This window comes from Hyperolius riggenbachi, chromosome 8 (genome assembly GCF_040937935.1).
Source record: "Hyperolius riggenbachi isolate aHypRig1 chromosome 8, aHypRig1.pri, whole genome shotgun sequence".
In the NCBI taxonomy this organism is placed as follows: domain Eukaryota; kingdom Metazoa; phylum Chordata; class Amphibia; order Anura; family Hyperoliidae; genus Hyperolius; species Hyperolius riggenbachi.
In genome coordinates, this window is record NC_090653.1 from 85,908,316 (window position 1) to 85,925,050 (window position 16,735).

The following is a 16,735-nucleotide window of genomic DNA, read 5'->3' on the forward strand; positions in this document are numbered from 1 at the left end:
TAGACACTGTGAGCAGCGATGATGAACCCTTGGACTACTGGGTGCGCAGGCTTGACCTGTGGCCAGAGCTGTCCCAATTTGCCATCCAACTTCTGTCTTGCCCTGCCGCAAGCGTCCTGTGAGAAAGGACCTTCAGTGCAGCTGGAGGGGGATGGGCACATGTACATGCCTTTTATTTTGTTGTTGCAGCCGCCCACAGTGCAACCAGAAAAATTAGGCAGGCATGTAGACGACCCAGAAAAATTATTATAGCGGCCGCTGCAAATTCAGGAATCCGCCTGGAGTCCTGGACCCTGTTGGTGGTGGCTGAGAAGGCAGTCAAGCGGCCGGCGGGCAGAGGTGCTGTGTGTGGAGCTACTTAGTCTTGGGGCAGGCAGCCACTCGCACGGTGTGCAGGCAGAGATGCTGTGTGTGGGGACTGACTTAGTCTTTGGGTGGGCAGTAGCCCTCCGGGATCCATGCCTCATTCATTTTGATAAAGGTAAGGTACTGAACACTTTTGTGACTTAGGCGACTTCTCAGTGACAATGCCTCCAGCTGCACTGAAGGTCCTTTCTCACAGGACGCTTGCGGCAGGGCAAGACAGAAGTTGGATGGCAAATTGGGACAGCTCTGGCCACAGGTCAAGCCTGCGCACCCAGTAGTCCAAGGGTTCATCATCGCTGCTCACAGTGTCTACATCCACACTTAAGGCCAGGTAGTCGGCTACCTGCCGATCCAGGCGTTGGTGGAGGGTGGATCCCGAAGGGCTACAGCAAGGCCTTGGACTAAAGAATGTCTGCATGTCCGACATCACCATGAGATTGCTAGAGCGTCCTGTCCTTGCCTACGTGGACATGGGAGGAGGATTACTGGCAGTGGTACCTTTATTGAGTTGTGCTGTGACATCACCCTTAAATGCATTGCAAAGCATAGTTGCCAGCTTGTTCTGCACATGCTGCATCCTTTCCGCCTTCAGGAGAGTTGGTAACAGGTCTGCCACTTTGAGCCTGTACCGAGGGTCAAGTAGCATGGCCACCCAGTACAGCTCATTCCACTTGAGTTTTTTTGTACGGGGGTCCCTCAACAGGCTGAACAGCATGAGAGACGCCATCTGCACAAAGTCGGATCCAGACGTACTATCCATCTCCTCTTGCTCTTCCTGAGTGACGTTACGTAAGTCCTCTTCCTCCCCCCAGCCATGAACAATACCACGGGAACGTGGAGCAGCACAAGCCCCCTGTGACAGCTGCTGCAGTTGTTCTTCTGCCGCTGCCTCTTCCTCCTCCACAGAAACACCTTCCTCATCATCCGAGTCTGACTCCTCTTCTTCCCCACACGATTCCTCTTCTTCCTCCTCCTCCCCCCTCTGTGCTGCCGCAGGTGTTGAGGAAACATCTGGTTCAGATGAAAATTGCTCCCACGACTCTTTCTGCCGCAACTGTTCCTCTTCACGCTCCTCCACAGCTTGATCCACCACTCTATGCACGGCACATTCCAGGTAGTAAGCGTAGGGGATCAAGTCGCTGATGGTGCCTTCAGTGCGACTCACCAGGTTGATCACCTCCTCAAATGGCCGCATGAGCCTGCATGCATTTTGCATCAGTGTCCAGTTGTTGGGCCACAACATCCCCATCTCCCCAGATTGTGTTCTTCTACTGTAATTTAAGACCGCCTGAAATGCCCACACAACTTCCTGGCCTGCTTCAGGACGCTCTCTAAGCCTGGATACTTTGACACAAATCTTTGAATGACCAGATTCAACACATGTGCCATGCAGGGTACATGTGTCAGCTTTCCCAAATTCAAAGCGGACAGGAGATTGCTGCCGTTGTCACACACCACGTTGCCGATCTCCAGCTGGTGCGGGGTTGGCCAGTGCTCCACCTGTTTAAGAGCAGCCAGGAAAGCTGGTCCAGTGTGACTCTCCGCTTTAAGGCAAGACATGTCTAAGATGGCGTGACACCGTCGTACCTGGCATGCAGCATAGGCTCTGGGGGGGATGGGGCTGTGTAGTGGGAGAGGAGATAGCAGCACCACTAGAGTTGAACTGCCACTCAGCAAAGGAGGACGACGACAGCAAAGAGGATGTAGCAGGATGTATAGGAGGAGAAAGAGAGGAGGTGGCAAGAGGCCTGCCTGCAAGCCGTGGAGGTGTCACTAGTTGGTCCGCTGCGCAGCCACATACTCCCTGCTTGCCATCGTTCACCAGGTTAACCCAATGGGCTGTGTAAGTAATGTAGCGGCCCTGACCATGCTTGGCAGACCATGCTTGGCAGTGGTCAGGTGGACCCTTGATCCAACGCTGTTCGCCAGAGATGACACCACTTGCCTCTCAACTTCACGGTACAGTTTGGGTATCACCTTTCTACAAAAATAAGTGCGGCCTGGTATCTTCCACTGTGGTGTCCCAATGGCCACAAATTTATGGAAAGCCTCAGAGTCCACCAGCTTGTATGGTAATAGCTGGCGAGCTAATAGTTCCGCCACGCCAGCTGTCAGACGGCGGGCAAGGGGGTGACTGGCAGAAATTGGCTTCTTCCGCTCAAAGATTTCATTCACGGACACCTGGCTGCTGTGGGCAGAGGAGCAGGAACCGCTCAAGGGCAGAGGCGGAGTGGAGGAGGGTGGCTATGAAGGTGCAAGGGAGAAAGCGGCTGAAGATGCTGCACCTGAAGGAAGAAGAGGAGAAGGAGGGTGGCTTTTCTTTTGTGTGGTTTTGCTCAGGTGCTCTTCCCATTGCTGTTTGTGCCTTTTCTCCAGGTTCCTTCGTAAGGCACTTGTCCCTACGTGAGTGTTGGCCTTTCCACAGCTCAATTTTTGGAGACAGAGAGAAAAGATGGCTTTACTCCGAACTGAGGCAGACACACTAAACAATTTCCACACTGCTGAGCCCCTCTGGGGTGATGGCACTATGGTGGCCTCAGAGTCAGCAGCTGACGTTGAAGGGCATGTTGGCTGGCTGTCCATAGCTGGCGATAAATGGCTCCGGATACTGCCACCAGCTGTTTCTGAGGACGAGCTCCCCCTGCTTCTTTCAGGACTCATCTCCTCCTACTCCTCTCTGACTCCCCCTCCGAACTGTCCCCCTGTTCATCTCTTCTATTGGGAACATATGTGGCATCTAATCGTCATCATAATCATCCTGCCCAGGGCCGGATTTGTACTTTTTACCGCCCTAGGCCCACTATCACCAGCCGCCCCATGACATCGGCAGGGTTAGGATAGTGTTATTGGATGGGGGGTTTAGGGATACTGATAGATCAGGATATCAGGTCAGGGGTAGGAATTTACAACAAAAAAAAAAGTGGTTAGGTCATTTGTCAATTTAGGGTTAGGCTAGGCATATAGTGCTGCAGCAGATGTCAGTGCTATACTGAATCTGAGAGGGCCTAAGCGCTTGGAGCCTATGGGAGAAAAGCACTATAGAAATGTTACAAAATATAGGTAAAAGGCTGCGCATCCCTGACCCAATACTATACAATTGAATGGTTAATCGCTGTGGCGCACACCGCCCCCCCTGGACTAAAATGTACGCCCGCATCCAAACAATGCAATACTGGTCTATGGAGAAATTTTAGCTTCCATCATAGTTTTGCATGCAAAAATATAGATATACTGGACATCTGCACCAACGTTGAGGTAAATCTCCAGAGCAGATGTCCTAACACTAAAATGACCTAAGTTAAAAGCACATGTCTTTACCCTGGCAGCAGCTTCGCTAAAATGTGTAACTTACATTCAATACAGACAGCAGAAAACAAAGCAAGCGCTCACCAATATGGGCCGCATCTGAATGACTCACCACCTCATATGCACCGCTTAACCTCCCTGGCGGTAAGCCCGTGCTGAGCACGGGCTATGCCGCCGGGAGGCACCGCTCAGGCCCCGCTGGGCCGATTTGCATAATTTTTTTTTTGCTACACGCAGCTAGCACTTTGCTAGCTGCGTGTAGCATCTGATCGCCGCCGCTACCCGCCGATCCGCCGCAATTCCTCTCGCCGCGGCCGCCCCCCCCCCCAGACCCCGTGCGCTGCCTGGCCAATCAGTGCCAGGCAGCGCTATGGGGCAGATCGGAGTCCCCTCTGACGTCACGACGTCGATGACGTCGGTGACGTCATCCCGCCCGTCGCCATGGCGACGGGGGAAGCCCTCCAGGAGATCCCGTTCTTTGAACGGGATCTCCTGATCTCCGATCGCCGGAGGCGATCGGAGGGGCTGGGGGGATGCCGCTGAGCAGCGGCTATCATGTAGCGAGACTTTGTCTCGCTACATGAAAAAAAAAAAAAAAATTAAAAAAAAAGATTTGCTGCCCCCTGGCGGATTTTTTGCAAACCGCCAGGGGGGTTAAATAGCTCAAATACACACTCAGCAATCAGACAGATGCAAAACATATGCATATGTTTTGCATCTGTCTGATTGCTGAGTGTGTATTTGAGCTATTTAAGCGGTGCATATGAGGTGGTGAGTCATTCAGATGCGGCCCATATTGGTGAGCGCTTGCTTTGTTTTCTGCTGACTATAGAAATGTTATTGTATTGTATACGAATACATAATAATAATAATATGGTAGGACATTAGACTATGACTATGGTAGGATCAGAGTGTGAGCTCCTCTGAGGACAGTCAGTGACATGACTATGTACTCTGTAAAGCACTGCAGAAGATGTCAGTGATATACAAATACATAATAATAATATGGTAGGACATTAGACTATGACTATGGTAGGGATTAGATTGTGAGCTCCTCTGAGGACAGTTAGTGACATGACTATGTACTCTGTACAGTGCTGCAGAAGATGACAGTGCTATATAAATACGTAATAATAATATGGCAGGACATTAGACTATGACTATGGTAGGATTAGATTGTGAGCTCCTCTGAGGACAGTTAGTGACATGAATATGTACTCTGTACAGTGCTGCAGAAGAGGTCAGTGCTATATGAATACATAATAATTTAGTAGGTAAATAAATAAGTAGGTCATTATACTGTGACTATGGTGGGATTGTGAGCTCCTCTGAGGATAATCATTGACATGACCATTTACTCTGCAATGTGGTATGCGGGATATGAGTACTATATTATACTTAGAGCTGGTTCACACGGGCAGCGGCAGTGCCATTGTTTATACAAATCCCACGTTTGGAACCAGATTTTTCCCATCATCTGCCCGGCACTTAGGCGATCAGGATCACTAAGCGCTGCACCTCTGTGATCACATAGCAGGGGTTAAAAGCATTACATGACAGTGGTGGGATGCTTTTGGAGATATAAAGAGGGAAGGACAGATAGGATGAGAGAGTATGAAGTGTAAGGACTGGAAAGGGGGGGGGGGGGGGGGGTTAAAGGGGAGAAGCAGTGAGAGTGACAGGAGATGGGAGAGGGCATCGGGATGAGTGTTGAGGTGGCATGAAGTACAGCATTCTGGGAGTAAGGTAGGAAGCACTGCAGATTATGGCCAGGCTAGCAGGATTCTGTCTACAATGAGCAGAGAGATGTAAGATCATTTCTGCTGTCATAGTCACACAGGCTTCAGTTATTGCATCACAGCCAGATTTGCTCTCTCATTACTTCCTATGTGCTCTCCTCTTCACACACAAAGCCAGGCAACTCTGTTTCCTTATCTTATTGATAGATAAGGCTGCAGCGATTGCTGGGCTCGCAGCAGCAGCCTCACTTTCTACAAATCACGGGCTTGGAGGGAGGGGGGAGGAAGGAGGGGGAGAGAGACACAGAGCTCCCAGCTGGGCACTCACTCGTAGTCCATAGGGGCTGAGTGACTGTGCAGTAATACAGAGTTAGCTGCAGCAACATATTTACTGACAGACAGACACACTTCACTATGAGAGAGACACTCGCTATGGCTGGCTGCACGTTGTTTCCCCTCCCCGCAGCCCCCTCCATGCTTACAGTGCCCCGCTGCCCGCATAGTTACCAGTTCTCTTCCTCGCTTGAATCTCCCGGCTGGCTAGCAGAGAGCTCAGCCCCTCCTCCCTTCAGTGTCATCAGAGTGGAGAGGAAGGGAGGGGCGCTCTCATGCTGCGTGTATGCACTTGCAAGAGAGACTGGAGAATAGTGATGGGAATTCCGGCTCTTCTTGGAGAATCGGCTCTTCTGAATCGGCTCCCATGAAAGAGCCGGCTCTTATGGCTCTCAATCGGCTCTTTATTAAATATCACTAGACACCACTCAGAATCGGAGTAAAAGCCCCGCCCCCGTCTCCATGACAACTCAAGACTGCTTCTCTGACTGGGCAATCCCTCCTGCTACTGCTCTGCTCCTCCCCGCATACACTCCTACAAGCTGCAAGAGGAGGACTACATCTCCCAGCATGCCTCAGCTCCCTTTATTACACAGCAAAGCAGAGCTGTGTGAGGCGGCTGAGGCATCGGCTCTTTCAAAACTGAGAGCCGGCTCTTGTCGTTCACAGCAAAGAGCCGGCTCTTAGAGCCGGCTCGTTCGCGAACGACCCATCACTACTGGAGAACAGCGCGGCTGGAGCAGACAGCTGATTGCCGAACGGCTGATCTGCTACCGGTATGTGACAGCCGCCCCAGCTCTCTTGCTACTTTTCTTCCGCCCTAGGAACGGGCCTATTCGGCCTGTGCGGAAATCCGGCCATGATCTTGCCCAGCTTCGCTTTCCTCAGACACCTCCAAAAATGCACCAACAGCAGCTACTTCATTATCATCATCCTCCTCCATTACGTCCATATTGTCGCCTAACTCACACATATGAGGTGCTGTAACTTGCTTAGCGCCTTCATATTGTTGTAGCAGTAGTGGCTGTGAATCAGTGATTTCACCACCAAATAAGTGGCTGCGGAACATGAGGTGTTCTGTGTTAAATAGTCAACCACGTCCTGACAATTTTGGGAGGTGATGGGACATGCCTTCTTCTGAGCACTGTACTTTGGGCCAGGGACGCACAAATTCACATCAACACGACCACGCACACACCTGCCAGGTGGACTTCCTCTAGGTCTGCCGCTACCTCTTCCGCCACCTGGTTTGTCTGTTTTGTCCATATCGGGGGGTGGGGGGGGGGGGTCCCAACAGCTAGGTAGGTATATGCAGTAATGGGTATTACAATGTGCAGCTGCCTATCACACACACAGGTACAGTAGTCACTGAATGTGCTGGGCCTGGGCTGGCAGTGGCACTGCACACAGTATGAATTACAAAAGCTGTCGCCGCAACACAAGTGCAGTAATAATGGGTATTACACAATGTGCAGCTGATACAGTTAGTCACTGAATGTGCTGGGCCTGGCTGGCAGTGACACTGCACACAGTTCACAGTGCACACGTTAGGTTACATTGTAATGCAGCACGTTTGAACAAAGTGCTGCATGCTGTGCGTTATACTGGGCTAAGCAGCGTTAGACTGTGTGCACATGCTCAGTAATGTTGGAGGAGGAGGTCTCCCCTCCTCCTACACAGCCAGCCACATGGCTAATTAATATTCGTGGTGGAACTGTAGTGTTGTCTGGATCATGAACGAATCGTTCATTTGATCCGGATCTTTTTTGTGAGTCGAAACATCCGGATCATCACAATGAAAGATTCGGTTCACAGTGGATGTCTGTCTGGAAGAAAAAGGAACATACATAATGTACAGTGCAGGGAAAGTCCTGTCCTGCTAGTCATTTCCCCCAGTCTGCTTCCCTAGTAAAATGATTCAAATGATTCGGTTCAAAGATCTGGATCTTTTCAATGATCCGATTCAAATGATCCGAATCTTTAAAAAGATCCGGACTTCCTATCAGCTAAATCTGACGTCCAACTTCAACACCACCATGCGTTGCATTAGGGGCATGTTATGCGATCTTAACGTCCCCTAAAACGCAACGTCTTGGTGTGAAAGTAGCCTACAGGCATGTAAGTGAAAGCTCCTCTCATGTAGGACCCTTGTCAGATTATAGCAGAACCCTCACTGATAAGGAATTACAGCCATAAAACTCTTTCCTAGCAGAGAAGAGCTTCTGAGGGCAGGAGATAGATAAAAAGGTCAACTATTCCTGTTTTAGCACTGGGACACTTAACCTTCCTGGCGGTAAGCCCGAGCTGAGCTCAGGCTATGCCGCCGGAAGGCACCGCTCAGGCCCCGCTGGGCCGATTTGCATAATTTTTTTTTTGCTAGCTGCGTGCAGTGCCCGATCGCCGCCGCTACCCGCCGATCCGCCGCTATCTGTCGCGCCGCAGCCGCCCCCCCCCAGACCCCAAGCGCTGCCTGGCCAATCAGTGCCAGGCAGCTCTATGGGGTGGATAGGAATCCCCTTTGACGTCACGACGTCGATGTCGGTGACGTCATCCCGCCCCGTCGCCATGGCTTTGAACGGGATCTCCTGGCTGGCTGGGGGGATGCCGCTGAGCAGCGGCTATCGTGTAGCGAGACTTTGTCTCGCTACATGAAAAAAAAAAAATAAAAAAAAAAAAAAAAGATTTGCTGCCCCCTGGCGATTTTTTAGCAAACCGCCAGGAGGGTTAATAGATTGTCATTGAACAGAGTCAAGAAAAACATTAAGGGCCTATTTCCACTACACGCAGATTGGATGCAGAATGAATGCAGAATGAATGCAGAAAAACTGACTCCAATGAATGCCTATGGGAAAATCTGCATCAAAAAAATTGCGTTTAGTGGAAACAGGCCCATAGGCATTCATTGGAGTCAGTTCTTCTGCATCCAATCTGTGTGTAGTGGAAATAGGCCCTAAGGCTTTGTTCACATCTAAAATCGCAATTGCTGAGGCCGGCGTTTTGCGATTTTGTTAGAGATTTTTTTCCCCCCGATCCCAGCACTTACCTGTGGACTTCGATATTGTATAAAGCATTTTTCTGAGCCCTTTTGCAGAGCGGTTCTGTTTGTTCACTTCCTGATGTCAGTCAGGAAGTGAACTCTTTCACCCGGAAATGAATAAACACAGTGTATGTATTCATGAAAGTGCAAACGCAATTGATGCATAAAGCGATTTTGTGAGTGTTTTGCGCTTTTCCTATACCTTCCATTATAGCAAAATCTCCCCAAAAATGGTGCAGGCAGCACTTCGGTCAGTGGAAAGCAGACACAACGAGCAGATATGAACAGTTCCATAAGGAATCATTGCACAATCGCTTTTACGGTGATTTTGAAATCGCTGGCGCTGCAAAAATAACTAAACGCCCTAGGTGTGAACAAGCCCTAAATCTACTTTGTAAATGTTTAGAGGGGTTATCTGTATAGTTTTTAAAAACTAGACGAATGCAACTGCGCCTGCACGGCTGCGCGCGTCCTAGCTCCTGCGCAGTACAAATGTTTTCATATTGCGCCTGCGCATTATGCTCCCGGAGACGCGAACAGGAGCGAGGCCGCGCAGGCACAGTTGTATTAATCTAGGTAGATGAATAATTGGACCGTGACCGGCAGCGGGGAACGGAGGATCGTAGGAGGACGGCGCAGGACAGGACAGCTGCAGGGGGGCCGGTAGAAGCCCCAGGTAAGTGTCAGTTTTTGTTTTTAAAAACTATCCACAGAACCACTTTAAACATAAAATAAAACCATGGAATATCTTAACCTCCTTGCTGTTCTGATTCTTTTCAGATTTTAGGGTCTAAAAGAGGTGCAATTTTTTTCCACTCTTTCAGACCCTAAAACCTGAAAAAAATCCTTCTAGCAGGGAGATCTGCAGCAGAATAAAAGATTTACCTTACTGGGCTCCAGCGCTGCAGTTTTCAGTTTGACCACAAGATGGCGGTAATATACATATAAACGAACGTCTCTATATTTCTCTAATATAGAGAAGTTCGTTTTAAATATTAGCCCCGCCCCCGATGACGTCACGCCCCCTCCGCTGCTCCAATTGGCCGCCGTGTCCCCGGAAGAATAGCGGGGACATGGGGATCCCGGCGGCCACAGAAAGACCCCACACTGCCGGGGAGAGAGGCTGGAGTCCCGCTGCGCAGCGCGATCGCGCGCGGAACTCTAAAACTGAAGGTAAAGTGCTGCACTGCCTACCCCGACCTGAGCTCGGGATCACCGCTAACAGCTTCTTTTTTCTACCCGAGCTCAGGTCGGGAAAACCGGCAAGGAGGTTAAAACAAATAGTTTACCTCAGTTTATTACAACTGAAAGGACAACTGATGAGCAAGGTCATGTCCATGTGTCACTATGGTTCACATGGACACAGTTTGAGGCCTGGTGCACACAAAAAAACGCTAGCAGATCCACAAAATGCTAGCGGTTTTTGAAACACTTTTTCTTATTTTTATGAAGCGTTTCACCTAGTGTTTTGCGGTTTTGGGTAGCGTTTTTTGTGTAGTAGATTTCATATATTGTTACAGTAAAGCTGTTACTGAACAGCTTCTGTAACAAAAATGCCTGCAAAACCGCTCTGAACTGGCGTTTTTCAGAGCGGTTTGCGTTTTTCCTATACTTTACATTGGAGGCAGAAACGCCTCCGCAATCCAAAAAATGCCTCAGCCCGGGAGTATGCGTTTCAGCAAAACGCCTCCCGCTCTGGTGTGAACCACCCCATTGAAATACATTACCCTAGCGTGTCCACAGCCGCAAGCGGTTGTAAAAACGCAAGAAAACCCGCTCGGTGTGCACCAGCCCAAGCAGTGTGCTGACCAGGAAGCTGTTATGGGGTAATGGCCATTTTCAAAATGGAGGTCGGCGAATTCCATTGATCACAGTGGACAAACAGTACGCAGGAGAGGAGAAAGGGATTGATGAGTAGACTATACGGAGGTATACTGTATATGACATGTGTATGTTTATTTTGACTTTTAATTTTCAGTTCAGGTTTGATTTAAGTAGTGATGAGCATAATGACCTAATTACGATTATGTGAAATTTTGCGTAATTCGCAAAATTGCGATTATGGCCATAATCTAAATTTTGCGATTTTCCCGAAATTACGTGAAATTTCGTGTTTATGGGGAATTTCGTAATTACGATATTTTTCATAATTACAATTGTTTACGTAACACAAACAAATCAGAATTTTGTGTTTAACACGCAAATTCGACCTTTCTCAAAATTGTGTTCCACTCCTGATACATTTAAAGTGACAGCACTTGCAGGTACCTTTGCATTATCAGATATTGCAAGGCCCAAAACCAAGTGTTTCAGCATGCATGACCACTAAGTGCATCTTGACAAAGAGTACCTGTCTTAGAAGAGGCTGCAAGTAAAGTCTCCTGATACAGTTAAAGCAACAGCACGTGCAGGGACTTTTGCATTATCAGATATTGCAAGGTCCAAAACAAAGTGTCTCCGCATGACTCAGGGGCGTAGCAATAGGGGTTGCAGAGGTAGCGACCGCATCGGGGCCCTTGGGCCAGAGGGGCCCGGAGGGCCCTCCCTCAACTACAGAATTAGCTCTCTATTGGTCCTGTGCTCATAATAATCACTTCTATAGATATTTTGAATAGTGGTAATCATTAACAAACTGTTCCCCATCCCCTTCTTGCACCTCTGACACTGTAGTTGCCATTGGCAGGATTTGGTGCGCCGTATCAATTGTTATGTATAGAGTGCTTGGGGGGGGCCCATTGTAAAACTTGCATCAAGGCCCACAGCTCCTTAGCTACGCCACTGCATGACTGCTAAGTGCACCATGACAAAGAGCACCTGTCTTAGGCCTAGTGCACACCAAGTGGATTTGGGAGCATTTTCAAAAATGCTACCGCTTCAGAAACCGCTTGGCTAATGTATCTCAATGGGATGGTGCACACCAGCGGTTTGAGGTTTTTAGCAAACTGCCAACGTGGCTCCTGCAGCATTTTTGCGGTTTGCAGAAGCGTTTCTGCCTCAATGTAAAGTAAAGGAAAAGCTCAAACCGCTCTGAAAAACGCTAGATCAGAGCGGTGTTCCAGGCGTTTTTGTTACAGTAGCTGTTCAGTAACAGCTTTACTGTAACAATACATGACATCTGCTACACAAAAACGTTCCAAAAACCGCTAGGCTTGTTTAGAAAACCTCTCTATACATGCCTAGGAATCTCTCTGATAATCTGCTTCAAAAACCTCTTGCGTTAGCAGATCTGCTAGAGGTTTTTGGTGTGCACTGGGCCTTAGCAGTGGCTGCAGATAGAGCCTCCTGATACATTTAAAGCGACAGCATGTGCAGGGGCCTTTTTATTATCAGTAATTGCAATCAATGAGTGACTTTCCTGAGTTTAGTTATTGCCTAAATGTGCATAATTACTATTAGAAACAAAATTACGTTCATTTTCGGAACTAAAATAACTGTGTTTCTATAGAAAACATATAATTACAAAATTTTGCGTTAAACACAAATTTGCGACACATGAAATTACATAACCGAAATTTCACTTACAGAATTCCGACTTACGGTTTGTATGGCAATTATGAAATTTCAAATTCATGTCGTAGCAGCAAAATTTGCGTCTGCAATTAAGGAAACACGAAATTTCAAAAATTTCGGCTCAACACTAGCTTTAAGATTAGTGGACACCTGTAATGGCTGCAACCTGTAGTGATTGGATGCCATTACTAGGGTGACATTTCTGGGACACAACACTGTACAGACAGACAGATCCTGTGCTGTTACATAGCAGTGCTACCGCGATTGGATCCCTACAGACGCAAAGGCTGGCAACAATGGTACGCCGCATTCCCAACTAGAGATGAAATATGGCATGTAGGGTATCCTATATACCCGAAATAGACATATAAATATATTTATAGGTGTTTTAGAACTGTGGCGCTTGTCATGTGAAATTTACGAAGGGTGAAATATGAAAAAATGTGTATTTTCTGCATTTACGATTATTTTGTTTTTACTATAAATTTAAATATTTCTTAAAACAAATATTACCCAAAGAAAGCCTAGATTGTCATGGAAAAAAATAAATACAAAGTTATTGCTGTATCATAGCAACACAGCTGAAATGCCAAAATGATCAGGAATCTGAGGGCCCTTTCACACCCAGGCGGTGGGGTGCAGTATTTTCACCGCACCCCACCGCTGTGCAATGAAAGTCTATGGAGACTTTCATACTGCGACGTTACGGTGTGACGTGACGGAAGTGGCGTTTCGCCGCAACCCCGACGCAGGTCCAAAGTTACGTTAATGCTGCAGCGATCTGTGTCGGCCGAAAGTCATGTTAGTTTATGGCGATGTGTACATTTTTTTTAAATCACCATTGCGACATCCTGGCGCGCATGCGTGGAAGCATATTTTAACAATACGCTTCTGTGCACTTCTGAATACCTGAAATAGGAAGTGACAGCAAGTACGCATCACGTGCGTGTCACTTCCTGCTTGGCCAGCGGCCAGACAGGGAACACCGCCCGATAGCGCAGTGTTCCCTTTAAGCCTGTTTTTGATGGTGCAATGCCGTGCGTCGGGCGCAACGCACCGTATCAATGACGCCGATTTCTGGTGTTAAACAAGCCTGAAGGTGTTAGGGCCCGTTTCCACTATCGCGAATTCGCATGCGTTTGCCGCATGCAAATTCGCATAGCCAATACAAGTGAATGGGACTGTTTCCACTTGTCAGGATTTCTGAGCGTTTTCATCCGTGTGAAAAATTCCCATGGCAGAGCCATCAGAATTCGCATACCGCTATGCGGGTGTATGCAAATTTTCATGCGAATTCACACGCAAATTCGCATGGAATCAATTGAAAAGCACACAGGCACTGCCATGGTTAAACTTGCATACAGCATCATTCATGTGAATTTGCATGAAAATTTGCATACAACCGCATGCGCAATTCGCATCCGCATGCAAAATTTTACCGTGGCGATTCGCACTGCACAAGTGGAAAAGGGCCCTTAAACCCCCCAGAAGTGTTTAAAATAAAATATAAAAAAAATAAAAAAAAAACAGATGTATTTGAAATTATAACTGCTATAATCCACTGTGCCAGACTATAATTGCTTATAAGGGGAAAAAAAGGAAATAGTAGTTATTTATTTCTAGCTGGGAGTACAGATCAGTTAAACAGATTTTGGTGAGCTGGCTTTGAAGAAGTCAAGAATGTTGAGATGTTCTATTTGAAAAAACAAATCTGCCAGTTTCAAATCCATCTCAGAGTCAAAGCTTATCAAATTGGAGGCTTTTTGGTCTACGGGAGCACCCATAGTTGTAGTTCCAACTGCTGAGGCAGCTACAAATGGCAGTTATATTTTGAAATTAAACAAAAAATGGAAGTTGGAAAGTGGTCACTCACTGATTCAGTTGAGTTGGTCACTCACTGATTCAGTTGAGTGAGCTTGAGCAGAGCAGAAAGCAGAGCGTTGTCTGAGCTTGTGCTTAGGAGAAAGAAGAGCGTGATCTATATACAGAGGAAGAGCAGGATGGGGTGAGTACTGAGAAGATGATTTTCCAGGCCTGGGTGTTTTGCTGGCAGGGGCGTAGCAATAGGGGGGTGCAGAGGTTGCGACCACATCGGGGCCCTTGAGCCAGAGGGGTCCTCCCTTAACTGCAGTATGAGCTCTCTATTGGTCCTGTGCTCATTATAATCACTTCTATAGATGCTTTGAATGGTAGTAATCATTAAACTGTTCCCCATCCCCTTCTTGCACATCTGACACTGTAGTTGCCATTGGCAGGTTTTGGTGCGCCGTATCGACTTATGTATAGAATGCTTGGGGGGACCCATGTAAAACTGGCATCGGGGCCCACAGCTCCTTAGCTATGTCACTGTTTGCGGGCCACACCTAGGGGAGGAGCTGACAAACCTCTCCACCCTAGTCTGATCAGGTTCAGGCTTCTGTTACACTGCAGTGGGTGGGTGTTTGGGGGGTGTTGCAGGTTTCTGTGTATTGGTGTGGTTGGGGGTCTCTCCGATAGCAGGACAGGGGCTATTATACGGGGAGCGTACGAGAGAGAACGGCGCCGGAGACTTGGGCGCAGGACACAGCCAGTATATGGCTAATTCTGCTGCCGCACAAGTCCGGCCGTGTTAATTACTATTCCCCCTCCAGGCCGACATGGATAGTGGGGGAATGAAATAATTCGGCTTCCAGCAATAGCTGGAAGCCGAATTATTGTTTTAAAAGCAACTTCAGATCCGTCTTCTGACGGCGCTGAAGTTACTCCATGTGCCTGCGATAGCCGTAGTTCCTATTACGGCCTATGGTGGCGCCGGCTGCGCCCAAGTCTCCTGCGCTGCTGCGCCCAAGTCTCCAGCGCTGGATTTACCGTGTTCGTACGGGGAGCCTTACAAACCTCACACAGGCACAGTGGTGTAGCAATAGGGGTTGCAGAGGCCTCGACCACACCAGGGCCCTTGGGACAGAGGAGCCCGCAACTGTCTGTAATATTAGCTCTATATTGGTCCTGTGCTTGTTATGATCACTTCTATTAATGATTTGAATGATAATAATAAGCTGTTCCCCATCCCCTTCTTGCACCTCTGACACTGTGGTTGTCCTTGGCAGATTTTGGTGCGCTGTATCAATTGTTATGTATACAGTACTTGGGGGGGGGGGGGGGGGCATGTAAAACTTGCACCAGGGCCTATAGCTCCTTAGCTATGCCACTGCACAGGCACAGATGTTTCCCCAGTGTTAGTTACCCCCCCCCCTCCCCACAGTGCCCAATTATTATTATTTAGTATTTATATAACGCCAACATCTTCCGCAGTGCTGTACAGAGTATATTGTCTTGTCACTTAACTGACCCTCAAAGGAGCTCACAATCTAATCCCTACCATAGTTATATATCTATGTATGCATCGTTTAGTGTATGCATCACAGTCTAGGGCCAATTTTAGGGGGAAGCCAATAAACTTATCTGTATGTTTTCTTGTGGGAGGAAACCAGAGTGCCCGGAGAAAACCCACGCAGACATGGAGAGAACATACAAACTCCTTGAAGATGTTGACCTAGCAGGGATTGAAACTGGCGACCCAGCGCTGCAAGACAAGAGTGCTAACCACTACATCACCGTGCTGCCTGCGCAGAGAACAGGGCATGGGATAAATATGATTATCAACATTAGAACATTAAAATGTTTGAAATATGTTATCATTTTAGAAACTTGCAACACTATAGTTTTTTTTGTTATATTATATTGTTTGTACAGATTTTAACCACTTCACCACTGAGGGGTTTTACCCCCTGAGCACCAGAGCAATTTTCACCTTTCAGCGCTCCATCCATTCATTCGTCTATAACTTTATTATTACTTATCGCAATGAAATGAACTATATCTTGTTTTTTTCGCCACCAATTAGGCTTTCTTTAGGTGGGACATTATGCCAAGAATAATTTTTTTCTAAATGTGTTTTAATGGGAAAATAGGAAAAATGTGGGGAAAAAAATAATTATTTTACAGTTTTCGGCCATTATAGTTTTTAAATAATGCATGCTACTGTAATTAAAACCCATGAAACGTATTTGCCCTTTTCGTTATAAAACCATTTAAATTATGTCCCTATCACAATGTTTGGCGCCAATATTTTATTTGGAAATAAAGGTGCATTTTTTTCAGTTTTGCGTCCATCCCTAATTACAAGCCCATAGTTTATAAAGTAACAGTGTTATACCCTCTTGACATAAATATTTAAAAAGTTCAGTCCCTAAGGTAACTATTTATGTATTTTTTTTAATTGTAAATTTTTTAATTTTTTTTTAATTACAAAAAAAAAAAAAAATGGGGAGTGTGGGAGGTAATGAGTTAATTTTATGTGTAAAAGTCATTTATTTGTATGTGAAAAAATGTGTAGGGTGTAGTTTACTATTTGGCCACAAGATGGCCACAGTAACTTTTTGTTTTAATGCGACCTCCAAGCTTC

The 16,735-nt window shown here is 47.3% G+C and overlaps 1 protein-coding gene and 1 long non-coding RNA gene across 3 annotated transcripts in view; one reads left to right on the forward strand and one right to left on the reverse strand.

Moving 5' to 3' along the window:
• LOC137528235 (tetratricopeptide repeat protein 16-like) overlaps window positions 1–6,198 on the reverse strand; it is a 74,444-nt gene extending 68,246 nt beyond the window's left edge. Inside the window, exon 1 of one of the 2 annotated variants that reach the window (XR_011023322.1) lies at window positions 5,919–6,198. Coding sequence is in view for 1 of the 2 variants with exons in the window: in XM_068249520.1 (XP_068105621.1) it covers window positions 5,919–5,989 (71 nt within the window). In the remaining variant the exon portion in view is untranslated. The remainder of the gene's footprint in view (window positions 1–5,918) is intronic. The other variant, XM_068249520.1, reaches the window with a different exon arrangement.
• A 7,967-nt stretch (window positions 6,199–14,165) lies between these two features.
• LOC137528234 (uncharacterized) lies at window positions 14,166–15,977 on the forward strand. Its single transcript, XR_011023321.1, has 2 exons — window positions 14,166–14,296; window positions 15,754–15,977. It is a non-coding gene; the product is annotated as an uncharacterized lncRNA (long non-coding RNA).
• Window positions 15,978–16,735: the final 758 nt, after the last annotated feature.